Here is an 18,831-nt window from a genome sequence, read left to right as displayed (position 1 = left end):
GTCATGTAGCAATTTTGGGCACTGACACCTTGATTTTGAAGAAATGGTGATACATGTTTTCCAATTTTTAGGTCTGAAGGTGGAAATAACACACTGTGGACAAATGAAAAGAAAGTACAGAGTGTGCAATGTCACCAGACGACCAGCAAGTCACCAAACGTAAAGTATTTTGCTTCTTTTTGATTTATGTTTAATCTCAGGCTGGAATAGTATCTTGTTTGCCTTACTGACACAGGAAAAGCTGTCTTGACAAATTATACTTTATTTGGTCAATATATTCAAAATACACTTTAAAGTATTTTCCCCAATTTTGCTATTCTTTTTGATCTGTTTTTATTCTATAATGGATGCCATGGCATTTGAACCAATCCCTTTCTTTTAGATGTGTTGGGGATTTGGTTTTTGTTGTGGGTTTCTTCAACAGTGGAAGAACAGGGTGCCGTATTGGTAGCGTAATGTTGCCCAGAACTGTTGAGTAGAAAAGTAGTGCCAGTTGGGATCAGATTTTTAATCTTGCTTATTACCAGTGTATTTTTCCTCAGGAGAAAATGTTTATATTTAATCGCTAACTAGCGATTTGCAGATAAGTTGAATGTGCAGGTATTTATTCCCATTTTTAAGAAAGTAGTGTAAGAAACAAAACTGATACTAACTTTTCACAAGAAGATAACTAATAAGTAGATAAATCTGATATTTAATAGTTTGGGCTTTGTTTTGTACTCTTTCAGTGATGTATTACATTAATGAAAAAATATTTGTGCCACCTTGATGTACGTATTTGCAAGTGTTTGTGCGTAAATAGAAATATATTTGTAACATACAGAAAGAGAGAAGTAAATTTCTGAAGCAGTACTTAGTACTGCAAGTATCCCAAATAAGCAGAAAACATTAGTCTTTGTCTCTAAGGCACCTGCTCTTAGGAAACTTAATTTATAGCTCCACGTATCATGAATGTTAGAGAAGTAGACTTTTGTGCTATTAGAAGACACGTGGTAGTGGCAATGATGGAATCTTAATTATGGAAGTGCACTTGCATCATTTCAGCAAGGTAGGCTTAATCTCCAGTAAGCTTAACTTGTGCCAAGGAGCGTATTGAGCAAGTGTGGGAAAGTATTCTACGTAAAGTAATGGCTTCTTTTCATATTTGATTTGCAATAGATTCCCACTTCAGCAGGAGAATGGACAAACAGTTGAATGCACTGTAGCTCAGTATTTTAAGGACAGGCACAAATTAGTTTTACGCTATCCTCACCTTCCATGTTTACAAGTTGGACAGGAGCAGAAGCACACATACCTTCCTCTTGAGGCAAGTACATTTTTAGATAATATTGTAGCTTGGGAATGGGGGAGGGGAGCCTGAGTCAAAAACCTCAGATGTTGGCCAGCTGGTTTTTGAGAGGCCAACTTTATGAATTGTATAAGGCACCAACAAAAGAGAAGAAAACAAAACAAACAGTTGCATTGTGGTTTTTAACTTCCTTTGCATGGGGATATTTTAGGTGTGTAACATAGTGGCAGGACAAAGATGCATAAAGAAACTCACTGACAATCAAACTTCCACTATGATTCGAGCAACTGCCAGATCAGCACCTGACCGTCAGGAGGAGATCAGCAAATTGGTGAGTGTTCTGTTAGAGTTGAGTGAAGAGTAGTAATGGACTTAATTTTTCTCTTACTAATAGCAGGTACTAAATAGTTTGTGCACTGCACACAAGTTGTGAACTTGGTTTTACAAGACTTTCTCCGTAAATCACAGAGAAATAGATAAAAAAATAATAGATAAAACCTTTCTCACAAAAGGTTTTCAAGTGTTCTTTTGGTGATTTTTTTCAAATTTTGAGGCATCTGTGTATCCTAGTGGAATTAACAGAGGCTCTGAATACTTGGCATCACCCGTATAGAAGGGGTATGTGCCCATATCTCAGAAAGCTTTAGATCTCGTGAAAAGAATTTCTTTTTTTGCAAGAAATACCTATTTCCTTTTAATTTCAGATGCGGAGTGCAAGTTTTAATACTGACCCTTATGTTCGTGAATTTGGAATAATGGTCAAAGATGAAATGACAGATGTGACCGGTAGAGTCCTACAGCCTCCTTCAATCCTCTACGGAGGCAGGGTATGTTGAACAGATACTGTACAATCTGTGATAGCTTCCATCACCAGCTGTGATAACTTCTGCAATATGATTGTTTTTAATTAATTATGTTGGATGTAATGGGATAAAATCATCATAGGTGTCATGTTTAGAGCTTATATTTTAAGTGATGGCCATGTTGCATCTCCCGCAATCGCTTCTTTATTTCCGAAAGTAAAGCTAGGGTAAAAATGCATTTATATAAACTCCAGAGAAAAAGGTGCATGTTTTTCCTTCACACACTGTTTTGTTGTGTGTTGCAAGAAGAAACCTGCAAATAATTGTTCAAACTGGTGTGTATGGAGAAGAGCAGAGACAACTTCAATTATTACTGTTCATTTTTGCCTCCTCTGAAATCTTCCTGAACTTCAGCCTGATTTTGTGCTCTGGGTGAAGCAGCTGTGTTTAGGACAACTATCTTACACTATCTGTATCAGCATGTTCTTCTCTAGGGCCATCTCTTCCTGTTGGAGTATTTACTCACAGGTATTTTCTTTACATCGGCTTTTCAGATGGCCTTTCTGACATAATCGTCCTCCTGTGGTGTCTTAAAAGCTGGAGAAACAGGATTTTCTATCAATTATATAATTTGTCTTGGTTTTATGCAAGATGAAGGCTTTGATAGCTGGAATAACTTAATTTGAGGAGGCTTCTGGTGAACCTCTTCTAGATCATGCACTGCCAGTTGAAGATAGTTCTATCCCTGCATGCAAATCAAACTGTAACCTCCATAATGGAGGTTACCTCTCCGCAGTGGGAGAAGATCTTGTGTCTTGTCAGGCAAAATCGGGCAGATTAACTCAAACCTTCCTTCACTGACAGGTTAAGATAACCCAGCTGTCTTTGTCTGATCCTGATTAGGGAGAGTGCTCTCATGAACTATTCTGGCACCAGGGGAGCAGGGGGAACGAGAGCTTAATGGCAGATGAGTGATGGAAAGTCGGAGTGGGGGAGGTACTGCTTTCAGCAGACACAACACTTTGCAACATGAATTATCCAAGTCGTGTGTCCTGAAAAATTCCCATAAATTTTAGTTGTTGCTGCTACATGAGAAGGCAGACATTGTGCTAACTTGTCTAAAATATCTACTGAATACTAATACTTATTAAGGTAATTAACATCACCAGCATTACTTTAGTCATCTTATTATATCCCTTGTCCTCTAGATAATCCATCACAGTAATGTCTGCTTGATGGATAAAAACCAGCGTTGCGCGGGTCAGAGCAGAATAACAGATCATCTTTTGTCAGCTTGTTCACGTATTTTCTAGTCGTGCGAGTGACATCGAAACACTATTTGCCTCTGCTTAGCGATGTGTAAAATACTGATAAAACTTAGATTAAGTCACTCTTGGAAAGCTCACTGAGCAGTTGTAAAGACGCTGTAAAAAGGATGTTCTTGTTAAGCAAGAGCACGAGTGCTGTTAACCAAGCACGAGTCTGACTTACATCCATGTGTAATTTCTATCTGCTGATGATTTATGTAACCAAAGGAAACCATCTGCAATAAAAATGAACAATGTGCACTTTTTTTGAGCTTTATTTTTCATCAGGCTAGCCAGCTGTGTTGCTACAGTGCTAGAATGATCTTTACAAGATAGATGTTCAAACAGCAGAGAGAAAGACCTGCAAATATAAATAGCCTGCCAGTTAGAGGGAAGCAGAAGCGTAATGGATTTTGGTCGGCATGAATCAATTTTTGCATTAGTGTCTTGATTTTCATTTTGTTTTTGTTTTTGTTTTTTCCTTCCACTTCCAGAATAAAGCAATTGCTACACCAGTTCAAGGAGTCTGGGACATGAGGAATAAACAGTTTCACACTGGAATTGAAATAAAGGTTTGGGCGATTGCATGCTTTGCTCCACAGCGCCAGTGCACTGAAGTTCATCTTAAGTAAGTGTGTTTCATAGGACGGTGATTTTATTATTTATGTATGGAAATAGCATCATTTCACTCATTTATTTAGAATACCTCTTTTGTTAAATTGTTCAGCATATGCAATACATCTTTAACAGTGCTTTTGAAGGTCTGTCTCTTTGTGTTTTGAATGATGCTGATATGATTTCAGTGCTAGCATCGTGAAATCCTCCGAATCAGAGTTACCAAAACCAATTTATACTGTATGACAGGTTTCTGACCAGTGAGGCCTTAGAACAGAGTTTATGATGACTGAAATGATGTAATGAGGGGTGTTTATCACTAAGTATTTGCCAAGAGTGAAAGCTAATGTGTGTCATCTTAGGTTCTTTTGCTGGTTATATGAAATAAATCTATTTGCGCAGAACTTATTTAATAGGAAAATTTTAAAAAGTAAGTCCAAAACTTTCTACCTTCTGGAGTTACCGTAATGTGCAAGTTGCTGTGTTTGCAAGATGAGCAAAACCAGCTGTTGTTTTCTTGACTTTGAGCACTTGAATGAAGCTTTCGAATTTGGTTTCTCTATGGATGGAACATGATTGTTGAGAGACTATTGTTAAAAGTTACATCAGCCACTCTTTAGATCAGGGAAAGTGTGCATACTTGTGTAAATGGGTTGTCTGATTCCTTCTTTCGCACGTAGCCGTTTTCCCTTCGTGCGTGGGCAAGTGCAGCTCTTACAGCTGCCCTAGCAAGTGACTCAGCTGCTCTCTGTAACGTAAATGCAAGATGGTGATTATTCATAACAGTGTTCCTTTAGATGATTTGCCAAATAGCTTGGGAAATTCTCCCTCCCAAGTGGTGAGCAGGCAATGAAAGTCTTACCTTTTACTTTTCTTCCCATTGTGTAAGGCTAGGGACTTGTTCCCTCCAGGTACATGGCGGAAACTAAGCTGCCAGGGAATTCTCCCTTCCACACTTGCTTCTGGTGGAAATGCTGTGTAGCAGAACTTAGTAAATTCTGAGAGACAGGAAGAAGTCTTCAACATAATGAGCCAAAATAAAATTATTTGGTGGCTTAGATGGAGTTTATCCTTACTGTGGAAGGGCATTCCTTTGTAGTAGGAATATGGCTGCATCCAGTCGCATCTTGTTGCTTCTTGTTACATCTTGTTGAGCGATTTGAACTCCGTTGCTGTAGATCCGTCAGAGTAAACACCTTCAAGATCTCTAAAAGTCTTCAAAATCGTCATGTCAGGAAGGGAGAGAACCTTTCCTCTTAGACACCATACTTACAGATGGATTTCTAAAGGCTCAAAACCGGTACAGTTTTAGAGTTGCAAGTTCTGCCACTGACTGTGCTTATGGTGGTGAGTGCCTCTTTTGCCAGGGAAAACACTTAATGCGTCTTATTTTCTGCAAGAAGCCACAAGCTGCAGGGCTGAAGCTCACAGACTGTTATGATTCGTGAAAGTTAACAATGGGTTTGGAAGAAACTAAATCTTCACACCCTCTTAGTGGGTAAGACTGTTATTATCTGGCACCCTTTGGTGAGGATGAGCAACATTTTAGGTGCCTCTAGGGACATGCGCTCCAAAGTAATAAAAGGGGCTTTGTCAGCGCTGATGGCTGGGATCACGTTTACTCTGCTGGTCTTTAAGCCAAGTGCCAAAGAAGGAGATCTCTGCGTGTGTCTGTTTTACAGTGTTTCAGTTTGGATCAGCAGTGCGTGTATTTGAATTGCTGCTCCTCATGGTCACCAGTTGCCATACCATGCTCTGCATCAACAAGCAGTCTGAGTGTACAGTGTGGATTTGTTGTGGATAAAACTGGAGCAGAGGAGATGCTACAGCTCACCGCACCAGACTACATCCACTCCGATGAAAAATCCCAGAAACACCTGTAGTGTCAATGTCAGTCCTTTGGCACCAAGGACTCAGGTGTACAGCTCTGTGCTGTGACACCTTGCTACGTGCTCATCTTCCCGTTGTTTATGGGGATGGGACTTAGGGACTACTCCTGCACCATTGATGCAGGCATCCAACCTGGAGGAGCCATGACTTTGAAGATGCTTTCCAGACTCTGTAGAGCCCTAGGCTTCTACACCGAGGTGCTTTTGATTGTCTTGCTTACAACAGACACAGTGTCTTCTTGGTGTCCCTTCGAAAGGGAAGATAGCCACATGCTACCGTGTTAACAAGAGCCAGGAGAAGGAGGCAACACAGCAGACCCTACTAGCAGGGGGCCTAAAGGAGTCTTCACTGATAAAAGCCTCTGACAAAATTAGGTTGTCTCTGTTTCTGATGAATTCCGTCAAACGGTAACTTGTATTTGCACCATTCGTGGAGAAGGTTTGTCTTCACCTCCAGGATTCACCTTTTCTCTGATACTTAGCAAGGTTTTCTTGTGCATTATTATTGATGTTAGATCAATTTGAAGAGACACAATTGTTGGTAACTTCTGTTGGTTGTTTTCCTCTTCAAGAAAAAGAAGGAACTTCTTACAGAACCCGTTTCTCTAGTGATATACATGGAAATGTCGTGGAGCAGGCTGTCCAAAATGCCATCACTGCAGTGTTTTTGCAAAAAGTAGCTTATACTGAATTTCCTGTGGAAAATAAGGTGGAATTTGCTTTGTAAGAGATGCTTTTAGTAATGGTGTTATTCATACAGTGTATTTCCTCATCTTACCCTGTCTTTCCTTCAGTGGCTACATAGGCACCATCAATTAAAGATGCACTTGGGGTGAATTCCCAGGGTTCTGGACAGCGCAACTGCAAGTTTAACAGGATTGTTCCATTAAAAATAATAACAAAAATCAAGATGGATTTTGCTATCTGATAATCTAATGTGTTTTATTTACATCTTCTAGATCCTTTACAGAACAACTGAGGAAGATTTCCAGAGATGCAGGAATGCCAATCCAGGGGCAGCCGTGCTTCTGTAAATACGCGCAGGGAGCTGACAGTGTAGAGCCCATGTTCAGACATCTCAAGAATACTTACACTGGGCTGCAGCTTGTTGTAGTGATTTTGCCAGGAAAAACGCCAGTCTATGGTCAGTAAGTGCCAATCACGAGCGTGTGTGTGTTTTAGTTACAATTTCATACATGTTTTTCATGAAGTGTCTGAATGACAGAAGTTTTGATTCTGGTTTAACCGTACAAATTCCATTTAGGGAGTGAGCTATAAATTAATTTTATTCCTTGTCTTCCGCTTCATGATGTTTTATGTTAAGTCCTTAATTATTTTAATTATTTTTGTCTGTGCTTCTAATTTGCTTTTCCACATGTTTCCTGTTGATGGCATTTGAGATGCACTTTGCAAATGAGCAAGCTAAACCAGGGCTTTTGTGAAATTAATGGAAATTATATACAGTGAATGAAAATACACTTACTATAATTTGTGTACTAAAAATTCCAAGTGAAGAAGATATGAACTCAAGAATTGTGTAGCTTTTAGAACATCTTTGCTTACTCATGCCACCACCCTTTTGCAAAAAAGTTGAGTGAAGGAGAAGATTCCTGCCAATTGACTTTTCCTGTTCCTTCAGTTTTTTAACTCTTGGGTTGCGAGGACACAAACGCATGGAAGGTGAAAACTCAGCAACTTAAACCGTTTTTTGGAAACAGATTGAGAGTTAGTGCATTTTACATAGCACATACGCATAGGGTTTAATATCTTTTAAATAAACTGTGCATTTTGGTTTTAACTAGCTCTTCCTCTAGGCAAGACTGTGTATTTTCCTATCCTGCCTTCCTCCTTTTTTCACTTACCTTGCTTAGTTTTGGCACCATGCACTATTTTTCTCCGATAGCTTCGTGGACTCTCTCTTCTCTAATGGCTCAGATCTACCAAGCAGCTGCAGATGTGTTTTATCTCATCTCTCACCCTCACCAGTTTAATAGAGCAGCCAATAATTTCCTAGCTTTCTTTTCCCAAGAGTATCTCACGTAAGAGAAAAAGAAAGATTAAGAAAGAAACTGTAACAAAGTAGTACCTTTTTCTCCCTTGAATTGAGCCTTGCAAATGAAGCTGCTTGTCTCTAATTTGTTCAATAGAAATCCAGTGCAAAATGACATCTTTGCTTTTCCTGCTTGGCATTAAAAGGGAACTCTTTCCTCTGCTTAACCACTGAGAGGATGTGGTACCACTCTCATCTGCTTTCCTTGTCATTATCTTTAATTATAGGTCTTCCTACACCCTCTAATCATCTCTTTATTTTCTACCGGTGCTTTTCCTTACCCTTGCACTGAGTATACCCACAGCCTTGTCTTTCCTCCTCCTCTCACCCTGCTCCTCAAAAAAGCCACTTTCCCTCTCCTGTTGCTTCTTCTCTGAGCCTGTCTTGGAGCTTTTTCCTGAGCGTAAGAGTATGGCTCTTTTAAAGGCTTTAAGTCTAAATTTTGTTGTTAACTATAGGACTTACAGAATCATAGAATGGTTTGGGTTGGAAGGGACCTTCAAAGGTCATCTAGTCCAACCCCCCTGCAAGGAGCAGGGACATCCCCAACCAGATCAGGTTGCTCAGAGCCTCATCCAGCCTGGCCTTGCATGTTTCCAGGGATGGGGCATCCACCACCTCTCTGGGCAACCTGGGCCAGTGTTTTACCACCCTCATTGTAAAAAATTTTTTCCTAATATCTAATCTGGATCTACCTCCCTCTTAAAACCATTACCCCTCATCCTATCACAACAGGCCCTGCTGAACAGTCTCTCCCCATCTTTCCTGTAGCCCCCTTGAGGTACCGGAAGACCACTATAAGGTCTCCCCGGAGCCTCCTCTTCTCCAGGCTGAACAGCCCCAGTTCTCTCAGCCTGTACTCATAGGAGAGGTGCTCCAGCCCTCTCGTCATCTTCGTGGCCTCCTCTGGACCCTCTCCAGCTGGCCCATGTCCTTCTTATGTTGGGGGCTGCAGAACTGCATGCAGTACTCCAGGTGGGGTCTCACCAGAGCAGAGTAGAGGGGCAGAATCCCCTCCCTCGACCTGCTGGCCACGCTCCTCTTGATGCAGCCCAGGATGCGGTTGGCTTTCTGGGCTGCAAGGGCGCATTGCCAGCTCATGTTGAGCTTCCCATCCACCGGCACTCCCAAGTCCTTCTCCTCAGGGCTGCTCTCCATCCATTCCCCGCCCAGCCTGGATTTGTGCCTGGGATTGCCCTGACCCACGTGCAGGACCTTGCAACCAACCCTGGTTGAACTTCAATTCTTATTGAGTTTCTTTGGGAGTTTTTATGGGCCATCCTTTGCTAAACTGGCCACTTATTATGCGAGTGATAAACTATGTGGCTGAATATTACTCAGCACGTTACTATTAAGTTCGTGTTACTAGTCCAGTGTTTTAATAATGAAACAAATGCTCATAATCCTAACATTGTCCACATTGTCCACTTCATTAGCTGAAGGTTCTTGCATGCTGGTGATAAAATGCTGTCATTCTAAAATTACTGTTAGTGTAATTTAAAAAAATTCTTAGTTAAAATAAGCCAACAGTGCCTTATATTTATATATATTTGTATTTAGGATCCAGTTACAGTGCTGCTGGCAGGTGGAGCAGGACAGAACTGGGAGGAGGTTTATTGCAGGCCAGGGTTGGCTGTGGGAGTTGTTGTTTCGTTAAGCGTAAATGACCACTTTGCTGAAACTCTAGATGTAGTCAATTTTCACTGAATTCATGTCTCCTACGTTTTTTGATTTGCAATATGCAACTTTTTTTTTTAATTTTCACTTTGTTCTGCAGCGGAGGTGAAGCGAGTTGGTGACACTGTGCTGGGAATGGCTACGCAGTGTGTTCAGATGAAAAATGTGCAGAGGACAACACCGCAAACTCTGTCTAACCTTTGCTTAAAAATAAATGTCAAATTAGGAGGTGTAAATAATATTTTACTGCCGCAGGGAAGGTAAGCCATCTTTCAAAGAGGAAGAGGGTATCGTATTGTAAAGAGAACGTGTCATATTAATATAACTGAGTGCTTTTATCTGTAGTCGTAGCACTGTAGTTGAAGTGATTCTTCAGTCGAACTATCTTTTGGCTTCTAATAGTCCTGCAAAAGTTAGATTTGAGGACTGAAGAGGAATACTTAGTCCGGTTGAAATTTATAATAAAAATATTGTTATTGAATTCTGACCACTGAATTATATAACTTTCATTTGAATGAAAAATTTATACTATTTGCCTTGAGTTTTCAAAAACAAATAGAGAGCGTTTTGAATAGTAGTGCCTTTTCCTTTATAGTTTAGTTGTGGTCAAGATTGTTCATTTCGTTGTATGTCTTAACTTAACATAGACATTTAAAAAAAAACAAAAGCTGGGAGCAGGAAACTGTTAATTAGTTTCCAGGTCCAGTTCACCTTGCAATTCCTGATTAGTATTACATTGATAAGGTTTAGTTATACTGTGAGCTGTATTCCGTGAAGTTGCTTTGATACTATTGAGTCCTGCGTATAGTTGAGTGGAAGTGAAATAAATATTTGTAAAAAAAGGAGAGACCCTGCTATTAAAGACTATACTTGGTTTGTGTATCATCTTAAAACAAATATTCTTGAATTGAAACTTTTCATCAGTTTTATTAAAAAACCAGTGACAAGAAATTTAATGGAAGAATGAACAAAATCCAACTTGTTTTGTCTTACCTGTGCCGGACAGAGAAGGCTAGCGTAAAGACAGATAAAGTTATTTTAATCAAAATGGACAGCTAGGCTTCTACAGTAAAAAGATGACATTTTGACAATCATTGCATTTCAAGTTCAGGGAATAACCTGCTACATCGTTCTTGGGAGCCTGTTTCACAGAAGTCAAATTTCTGTTTTGCACAGATAAGCAAATTTTCACTTTGGTGCACTTAAGCCAGTCAGAAGGCAGCTGCTGAAAAATAATCCAACAACAAGTGCTTAGGGAGGGGAAAAAATGCCTTATGAGAAGGGGTATATATTTTCTGTATCTTGTTAAATTTCTGTTTATTGAACTAAATATACTCAGCCTGGATAAAGCGCCCATATACACATGAAAAAATTCTGGTGGCCTGAGATCTCCTGCTTAAAATTGTTTTATTAAGGAATAGAGCTGAAGCTTAAAACTTCCCATGTAGTGTTTTGGTGTTCCACTCTTTATGCAGTGGATTAACATCTTAACTTAACAATTTGTTTAAAACTTTGAAGCATAATTTGAAAGAAAAATCTACTTATGATATCCACAATTTGTGTACTACTTTGCCAGTGCTGGGTTTTTCTGTTCAGAACCAAACTCATAACATCTGTATATGTGCGCAGTCCTTTAATTTTCTCAGATGCTATTTGACGCTAAGGAGTCAATTTTTTTTTTTCTATGGTCTAATTAATGAAGGCTGCTATTCTCCAAGTTTTTAAAAAATAGTTTTTTAAAGAACTCATTTTTAACGAAAAGTGACAATTACCTGTGCTTTGAAAATAGGCCAAGTATTTAGTGTGAGAACCCTCATCAGGACTTCTAATGACTATCACAGTGCAAGTGACCAACTCTGATCCAAGTACCAGTTGTTCACTGCAAGAATCTAGTTTGCTGTTTACTTAATGTGCTTTATTAAGCATAAGCCTTGCTTCTTTTACAAATGTGCTCTCTCTTTCTCAGACCACCAGTGTTTCAACAGCCTGTCATATTCCTCGGTGCAGATGTAACTCATCCACCAGCTGGAGATGGAAAGAAGCCTTCCATTGCTGCAGTGAGTAAACCGTGTCCTGATCTTTAACCCCTGCTCTCTCCTGCTGCGTGGCTCTAATGTGTTTATTACTTTCAGTTCTTTCTTGATCCGTTTCTTCTGATTGCCTAATTAAAGTATTCTAAGTTATTTTTCTGCAGGAGTCTAATGAAACTTTGGAGAGCTTGCTCTGATAGGAATTCCTTAAATGTATGTATTAGCTTGTGAAATGTCTGAGCTGCTAATACACAGAGGAGCTTTTCTGTTAGCTGATGTTTATCAGCAACCTGTAATAAGCTGGGGCATGTTTAAATCTGCTTTTTCAGCAGTTAAAAATGTTAAGAATTTGTCCAAGGCTGGCTTAGTCATGGGTTTTGGGGGTTCAAGCTTCCTGACAACGCAAATTGTGCAGTAATCTCTTGAAAATGTGCTCCTTAAACATATTATGTCCAATTGTATCTGCATTTTTGAACTGTACGTAGGTGCAAACAGGAAACTAGTCTTTTAGATTTAAAATAAGTTTTTGGTTTCAATAGAGTATGTTACCACAGGTAGACTTAAACTCAAAGCTCTTTCCAAGCACATGATGATTTTGACTGTATCTTTGCTTGGTCGACCCCTTAGGTTGTAAGATACTGTTAAAAAGAAAGTGCATTTGTTTTCATGAAATACCTTTATTAAAGTACTTTTAAATTTGGGTTGATACTAAGCATTTTTTCAACAGGTTGTCGGAAGCATGGATGCTCATCCTAATCGATACTGTGCCACTGTTCGGGTCCAGCAGCACCGCCAAGAAATCATCCAAGATTTGGCTGCCATGGTCAGGGAGTTGCTTATTCAGTTCTACAAATCAACCAGATTTAAACCAACCCGTATAATCTTCTACAGAGATGGTGTTTCTGAGGGGCAGTTTCAACAGGTTATATTTCTCTTTTTTTTAGATTTCGATTATGTACTTTTCAGGAAGCAATGTAGTTTTATGTAATTTGAGTTACGAAAGGAAGTGTAGCCTCAACAAATTCATTGAATTCTAATGAATCAGAGCAAGGAAAGTGTTTCCATATTTTTTCATAAGCTTCTTTAATACTTTCCCCCTTTAAAATACTTCCCTTTGCAAAATTATAAATGGTAAAGTATAGTTGTAGCACTCAAGTTATGGTCAACATCTGTGACCTGTTCAAAATGTATTAGTCAAACTGTATCCTATAGAACTTGGACAGTAAAGAAAAATTAAATGTAAGCTAATTGTCCTACTTTTTAACCAGGATTAATAAGTGCTGTATTTTCACACTGTAATTTTTCATTCATTCTCGATAAAACAGATACTTTCCTGTGTTTATTTTGCTTGCTTACAAGTACCATGTTGTATGAAATATTTTTCTGTATATTTTAAAGATATTTACATACACTTTCCTTTTCTATATTTTTATGTGTAAATTAAAAGACACTAAATTTATTCAGCTTCTCAAAACCCATTGGGAAGGGAGTAAAGGTCACCTAGTAAATTTGAATTAATAAAACTAATCTTTGTATGAACTTCTGGTATTTTTTTCCCTGTTTATCACTGCTTTTCGCTGAATTTTTAATTTATAATTAACCCAAATTCCGAACCATTGCTTTTTTGTTTTATTCCACCTCCCCCTCTTTCAGTTTTTATTGATGCCTGGAGTCCTGCATGAGCATTCACAAAGCTGGGAAAGAACATGCAGTTGAGCAGTTCTGGAGTTTATCCCTTGTACTAGTCTGAAAAATAATTAGGCTGTTGTATATTCAACAGCCTAATTAAATGTTCATTTGTATTTGGCAATTAAAAAGATTTTGACATCCAGCTTATTAGTCCAAGCCTTGTGCTTGGAGCTGAACAAATATGGAACCAGCTCTCGCCTGGCTCACAAAACTGGTGATCTAATTTGTCCTCATTAAGTGCAGAAATTAAGGTTTGATCCTGCGTGCTTTGACATCTCACTGCTCTGAGTGACGGTGCAAGAAAGAACATGATAAATAAGAGTAATCTGTAGGAGTGCGGTCTTTCATATTTACCACACATCTTTATGTTTGTGATTCAGGTTCTCCATCATGAATTGCTGGCTATCAGAGAAGCGTGCATTAAACTAGAAAAGGATTACCAGCCTGGAATTACATTTATAGTTGTGCAGAAAAGGCATCACACCAGACTCTTCTGTACGGATAAAAATGAACGGGTATGTTCTAAGTGTGACTGGCAAGTACCTAGCAGGCAGCCAACTTACCTGTTACTTCTTATTTAAGCAGTGAGAGACTTGTTTGAAGAGCTACAGAACTTAGTGGGTGAGATATTTCTGCCTGGAAAGGAAAACCTTCGCTTTCTGTCCTGTATAATAAACATCAGCAGGATGCGCTTTTCAACAAGTCTGTCCATTCTTTAAGTTCATCAATTCTTCAGGTTTCTTTCCATTTTCTTACTGTCTGAAGATCCTTAAGGGTTGAGATTGATCTGAGTAGCGTAGGGTTTATCACGTAGGTGTCTGCATCTGGAACAGTCACCTCAGGCACTCCGTTGTAAATGGATGTCTGTTCAGTATTCCCAACACACCTTAAGGTGCGTTTCATCTGAAAATTGTTTTACGAGTGTTTCATAGTTTTTATATTTCTACCTGCACTTCGCAGAGATACAAGCTGATTCCACCTTCCTGGGTGGAGAGGAGACTCTCCAAATCTAGAATGGAGTCATTGCTGTAAATGGAGAGTTCCCTAATGGCAAACCTCTGTTCACAGATAAGGTGGACAGTTTTGGTCATTCTTTCTTGACATTTACCTTTTTACAGATTTTTTTTTTCTTGTGTTTTTTTTCCTTACTGTACAGCTGAAAAGAAAAAACTTTGTGTATGCCTTACGATATTTGCATTTTCTGTTCACACAGGTTGGAAAAAGCGGAAACATTCCAGCTGGTACCACAGTGGACACAAAAATCACCCATCCATCAGAGTTTGACTTTTATCTGTGTAGTCATGCTGGTATTCAGGTACAGCACTTTGTGTGGGATGGTAACGTTCAAAGATAGCACTGGCTGTTGGATTCTCCCTCATTCTTTACACAGGAGACAAACGGTACAACCTCTGTCTGTGTATTTTGGCTTTTTATCTGTGCCAGCCACGGTGCTCTTCTGTCACTGTTAAAATCTGAAAGAAATAATGAAACTAAGCAGATATGCAGCACACTCTCTGCATTTAGTTTATTGTGCTTCTCTCCTGTCTGTGTGCTGCTTTGAACGGTAGCAAGGTATTTGGACTGTTTTACAGAGCTGCCTCTTGCGTTAAATTTTCTTGAAATGTGCATCCAGTTCCTAGGAAACAACTAATACATTTGTATAGCACCATCATGGTTTTACATTTTATTGTGATTTCTTCTTCCCAGTCAGAAACTATTAATCTATAGCAGTACTGAAGTCAACATTTGATATTGTCCAAAAAAGTGTGTTCCATAGGAGCACAAGTTAGATTGCTGTAGGCTGTTAACCTGCAGAGGTAGAAACTTAGAGATGTTTTTGAAATGCTGACGTCCTGTGTGCTCTGCCTTCAGGGAACAAGCAGACCTTCTCATTACCATGTCCTCTGGGATGACAATCGTTTCTCTTCAGATGAACTGCAGATTCTTACCTACCAGCTGTGTCATACGTACGTACGCTGTACTCGTTCTGTTTCCATCCCTGCACCAGCATATTACGCGCACCTGGTTGCCTTCAGAGCCAGGTATCATCTGGTGGATAAAGAACACGATAGGTGAGTTGCGTAGTTTTGAATTATTACAAAATTTGAAAGGAAGCAGGAAGAAAGTGGGCTTGTTAACTCTGGGGTCAGTAGTGTCCTCAGATTCATTTCTTTTGAAAGAAAGTATGATGTGAAAACATTATATGCAAGGAGAGGCAAATTAAATAGGGTTTCTCTCCCCTCCTTTTTTTTTTTTCCCCCCACCTCCCTTCTTTTTCAGTGCTGAAGGAAGCCACACGTCCGGTCAGAGCAATGGCAGAGATCACCAAGCACTTGCTAAAGCAGTTCAAGTTCATCAGGACACGTTGCGCACTATGTACTTTGCTTGACATGTTTTAATGTTTAGCGACTCAGTACAATACAGAGTTGGATTCACGTGAGACCAGCTGCACTTAGACCAACAGTTGCCCAGGCTACAGTGACAGCCAGCAATGAGTGATGCATCTTAATTTTTTTTTTTTTTTTCCCATTTGCAAGAAAGCCTTCCGTCCAGAATTTCAGACTTGATTATGAACTGCATTCTTGTACCAAACCCCACTATTGTTGGAAATGTGGTTTGCCAAAAAACCTCTAAGCTACTTGGTATAAAACAGACCCATATTTTATAATTAAATCAAGAACTGTAATCTCAGGGCTTAGGGGGGGGAAAAAAAAACCAAAACCAACCAACCAACAACCCAACTCACAAAACTTCTCATTCAGTTTGCTATTCAGTGAATTGCTTTTAATAATTTGGAAAGATCTAATTCATACTCAAGTTTGATGGGCTAAAATGCTGTGAATTAGCTTTTAATACAAAGGAAAGCAAAGCATTTTTGGACTATTTATGAAGCCGTGATTGTTCTAGATGCATTTACAAAATTTTTATTTTCAAAAGAAAAGAGTGACAAAATTCTGGTTTTCAACTGTCTTACAAAGATTATTCTCTGTGTGTCTAAGGGCAAATGTATTTTCTGAAGCTTGTTCTTGAATGTTTTTTATTGTGCTGCATTTGAAAATGTTTTTCGTAGACTAAAGAAGAATTTTAAAAAAGAATGAACTTCTACCTAAGCTTTTAATAGGTCCAGTTAGATTGGCAAAAGAAAATGTGCCATTTAAAAAAAAAAAAAAATTTGTAAAGAATTTTTTTAAAAATCATACTGACAGCTAACTTTAAAATTTGTCATACAGGACTGTGACACTTACTTTCCAAAGTCTCTAAAGAATACGGGTCTGTGGTGATAAATACAGTACAATCCTTTTTCACTGTTGTTTGAGTTAATGTAAATTTTATATATGTTTCACAGTATTAATGTGATAGGCTAGATGCTATTATTTATTTTTATTTACTAAGGAGTGCTCATTATACATCTGTTAACATATCAAGAATGCTTTGGATTTAGAAATTAAAACCTTTATCGTGGGGACGTTACTCTTCAAATGCAAAAATATGCAATTGACTTTGATGTGAGCGTTCAGAGATCCATGCAGTGTATATTGTACAGCTCGGAATTTGTAGAAACACTTTTTAAGCGTGCACATAACACAGCAGGTTTTACCTGTGCAGTTCAGAGACGCACACGAGACCAACATTCTACGTTCATGCAAGCACAAAAAAAATTGTATTTTATTTATGTGTTGAATATTGGTGAAGCAAGAGCTCTGCTAGAGAAGAGTGGCTCACTTTGTAATTTAGACAAAAGTCAGAATCTATGCAGTAAAGATAAATCTTAAGAAACTGAAGTTTACTTACGAAGAGAGGTGAAACTCTCTTCATTATGCATAAGGTCAATAGTAAATGTGAGAGTTTTGCCATTCTCTTAGGAGAAGCATTAATTTAAACTGATAATTATTAGACAAACGCTTCTGTTAGTTTGCACACTGGGTTCATAAAAACCATAATACATATGTAAACCATTGCACTAATTACCATGCCACGAGGAGGTTGAGAAGAAAATGGAAAAAGCCCAGGAAACTTGTTCATGCTGACTTGATTTTGTTTGTTTTTCATAGGATAACTGAAATAACATGCTAAGAGGCAGGTTTTTGAAGTTTCATTCTCTTCCGCTGATTCCTTTTGCTTCATCTTTTCCCCTTCCCCTTAGCAGATGCTCAGTCACCGTTCTGAATATGTTTACCTCTAGCCGGGCGAGTAGCTTTAACTAATAGAGGCCTGTGCCGTGTAGCGGGTCGACTCTAACTGGTTGCTGTTGAATAAGGTAGAAAATGCCCAACCTTTGCTGCATAAAGAGTTGTAGGTACATAACTTTGTGCAAGTAGCAGTGCGTTCATTGGCGGTGGTGTTTAGGTGAAATAACAATGTAGAATCTATTAAGAGATTAATTGTAGGATTCTGATTAGGCTGCTGGGTCAGATTTTCCTCTTGGTCAGAGTTATGTAAATCCAGATTTTAAAATATGCTGGAATAACAGAAAGCAAATTCCAGGTGGCACTTTTTGTCTCTCTGTGTTCCAGCCAGGTCGTGCGTACCTCCCCTGAAGCACCGCTAAGCTGCAAAACCTTTCCGTAGTGGCTGTGTTGCACTTCTCTGTGTGTTTGCTTGAGAGGTTTCAGATTGCAGTGAAGATTTTAATTTGGCAGAGTTTTGTAGAAGAATTATTCTTAACAAACGGAAAAAAAAAAACATTTTAATATGCCATTTAGTTTGTTTGCTCTTCCTTACGCAGAGACCTCTTGGATGTGAAATTCATCCTCCTCTTTCCTCTCTGGGCAGATCTGGAATAAATGACTCGCTGCAAGTGGTCAGATTGGGCAAGGAGGGCAGAATCTGTCTTGACCTCAAATCTTATTTCTGAAGCAGAGTGTGGGACTTCACTGCATCCTGTTTGGGATGTATTCTTTGGGCTGGAATTGTCGTCGCAGGTCCTTTTTGTGAGAAGAGTTTTAGGCAGAAACTTCATCTGAGAGTCGCTGTTGTCTGTGTATCCGATTGGAATGAACAGAAACTTTGTGTAGCTTTCCTTCCCTGAGTGTGAAGAACTTGGGATGGTTATATGCATTTCAGGCTAGGGACATTTTTACCTTTTACAGATCTTTTAAAGCCTCTAATACTGCTAATTCTTTATAGTTTGATTTCTCCCTCCTTTCCCCTCCCAAGTGGTGGATTAGTGAATAATGCATTTATCTAAAAAATATATGTTGATAAGTATATATTTTGAAAAGTACAGTGTGCTACAAGTCCAGCAGCTATCTTTCTGGAAATATTTTTAATATAAATTATGTATTCAAAACTGTCTCCTGTCAAAAAAACCCACCAGGAACACCTAAAACCCTACTGTTTTGGGTTTTTTTTGTTTTGTGTTTTTTTTTTTTCTTTTTTTTTCTTTTTTCTCTTACATCCCATGTGTCTTCTAAGAACAGCAATATCTCAGGTAAACACAAAGCTCAAGATGTCTCTGTCTCACACAGATTCCTGCTGTTGAA

The 18,831-nt window shown here is 38.9% G+C and overlaps 1 protein-coding gene across 2 annotated transcripts in view; it reads left to right on the top strand.

The window, feature by feature from the left end:
• Positions 1-16,653, top strand: part of AGO2 (argonaute RISC catalytic component 2) — a 52,299-nt gene extending 35,646 nt beyond the window's left edge. For both annotated transcript variants that reach the window (XM_086741320.1, XM_086741319.1), the window contains 13 exons: positions 72-159; positions 1,159-1,306; positions 1,500-1,619; positions 1,993-2,115; positions 3,893-4,026; positions 6,862-7,046; positions 9,730-9,889; positions 11,596-11,686; positions 12,387-12,581; positions 13,729-13,863; positions 14,562-14,663; positions 15,221-15,420; positions 15,629-16,653. In XM_086741320.1, the coding sequence (XP_086597446.1) occupies positions 72-159; positions 1,159-1,306; positions 1,500-1,619; positions 1,993-2,115; positions 3,893-4,026; positions 6,862-7,046; positions 9,730-9,889; positions 11,596-11,686; positions 12,387-12,581; positions 13,729-13,863; positions 14,562-14,663; positions 15,221-15,420; positions 15,629-15,737 (1,790 nt within the window). In that variant the 3' untranslated portion in view covers positions 15,738-16,653. The remainder of the gene's footprint in view (positions 1-71; positions 160-1,158; positions 1,307-1,499; positions 1,620-1,992; positions 2,116-3,892; positions 4,027-6,861; positions 7,047-9,729; positions 9,890-11,595; positions 11,687-12,386; positions 12,582-13,728; positions 13,864-14,561; positions 14,664-15,220; positions 15,421-15,628) is intronic.
• Positions 16,654-18,831: the final 2,178 nt, after the last annotated feature.

Source organism: Chlamydotis macqueenii, chromosome 2 (assembly GCF_036417535.1).
Source record: "Chlamydotis macqueenii isolate bChlMac1 chromosome 2, bChlMac1.mat, whole genome shotgun sequence".
NCBI classification, from domain to species: Eukaryota; Metazoa; Chordata; class Aves; order Otidiformes; family Otididae; genus Chlamydotis; species Chlamydotis macqueenii.
Note: the sequence above shows the minus strand (reverse complement) of the source record. Positions and strands in the feature narration are given on the sequence as shown.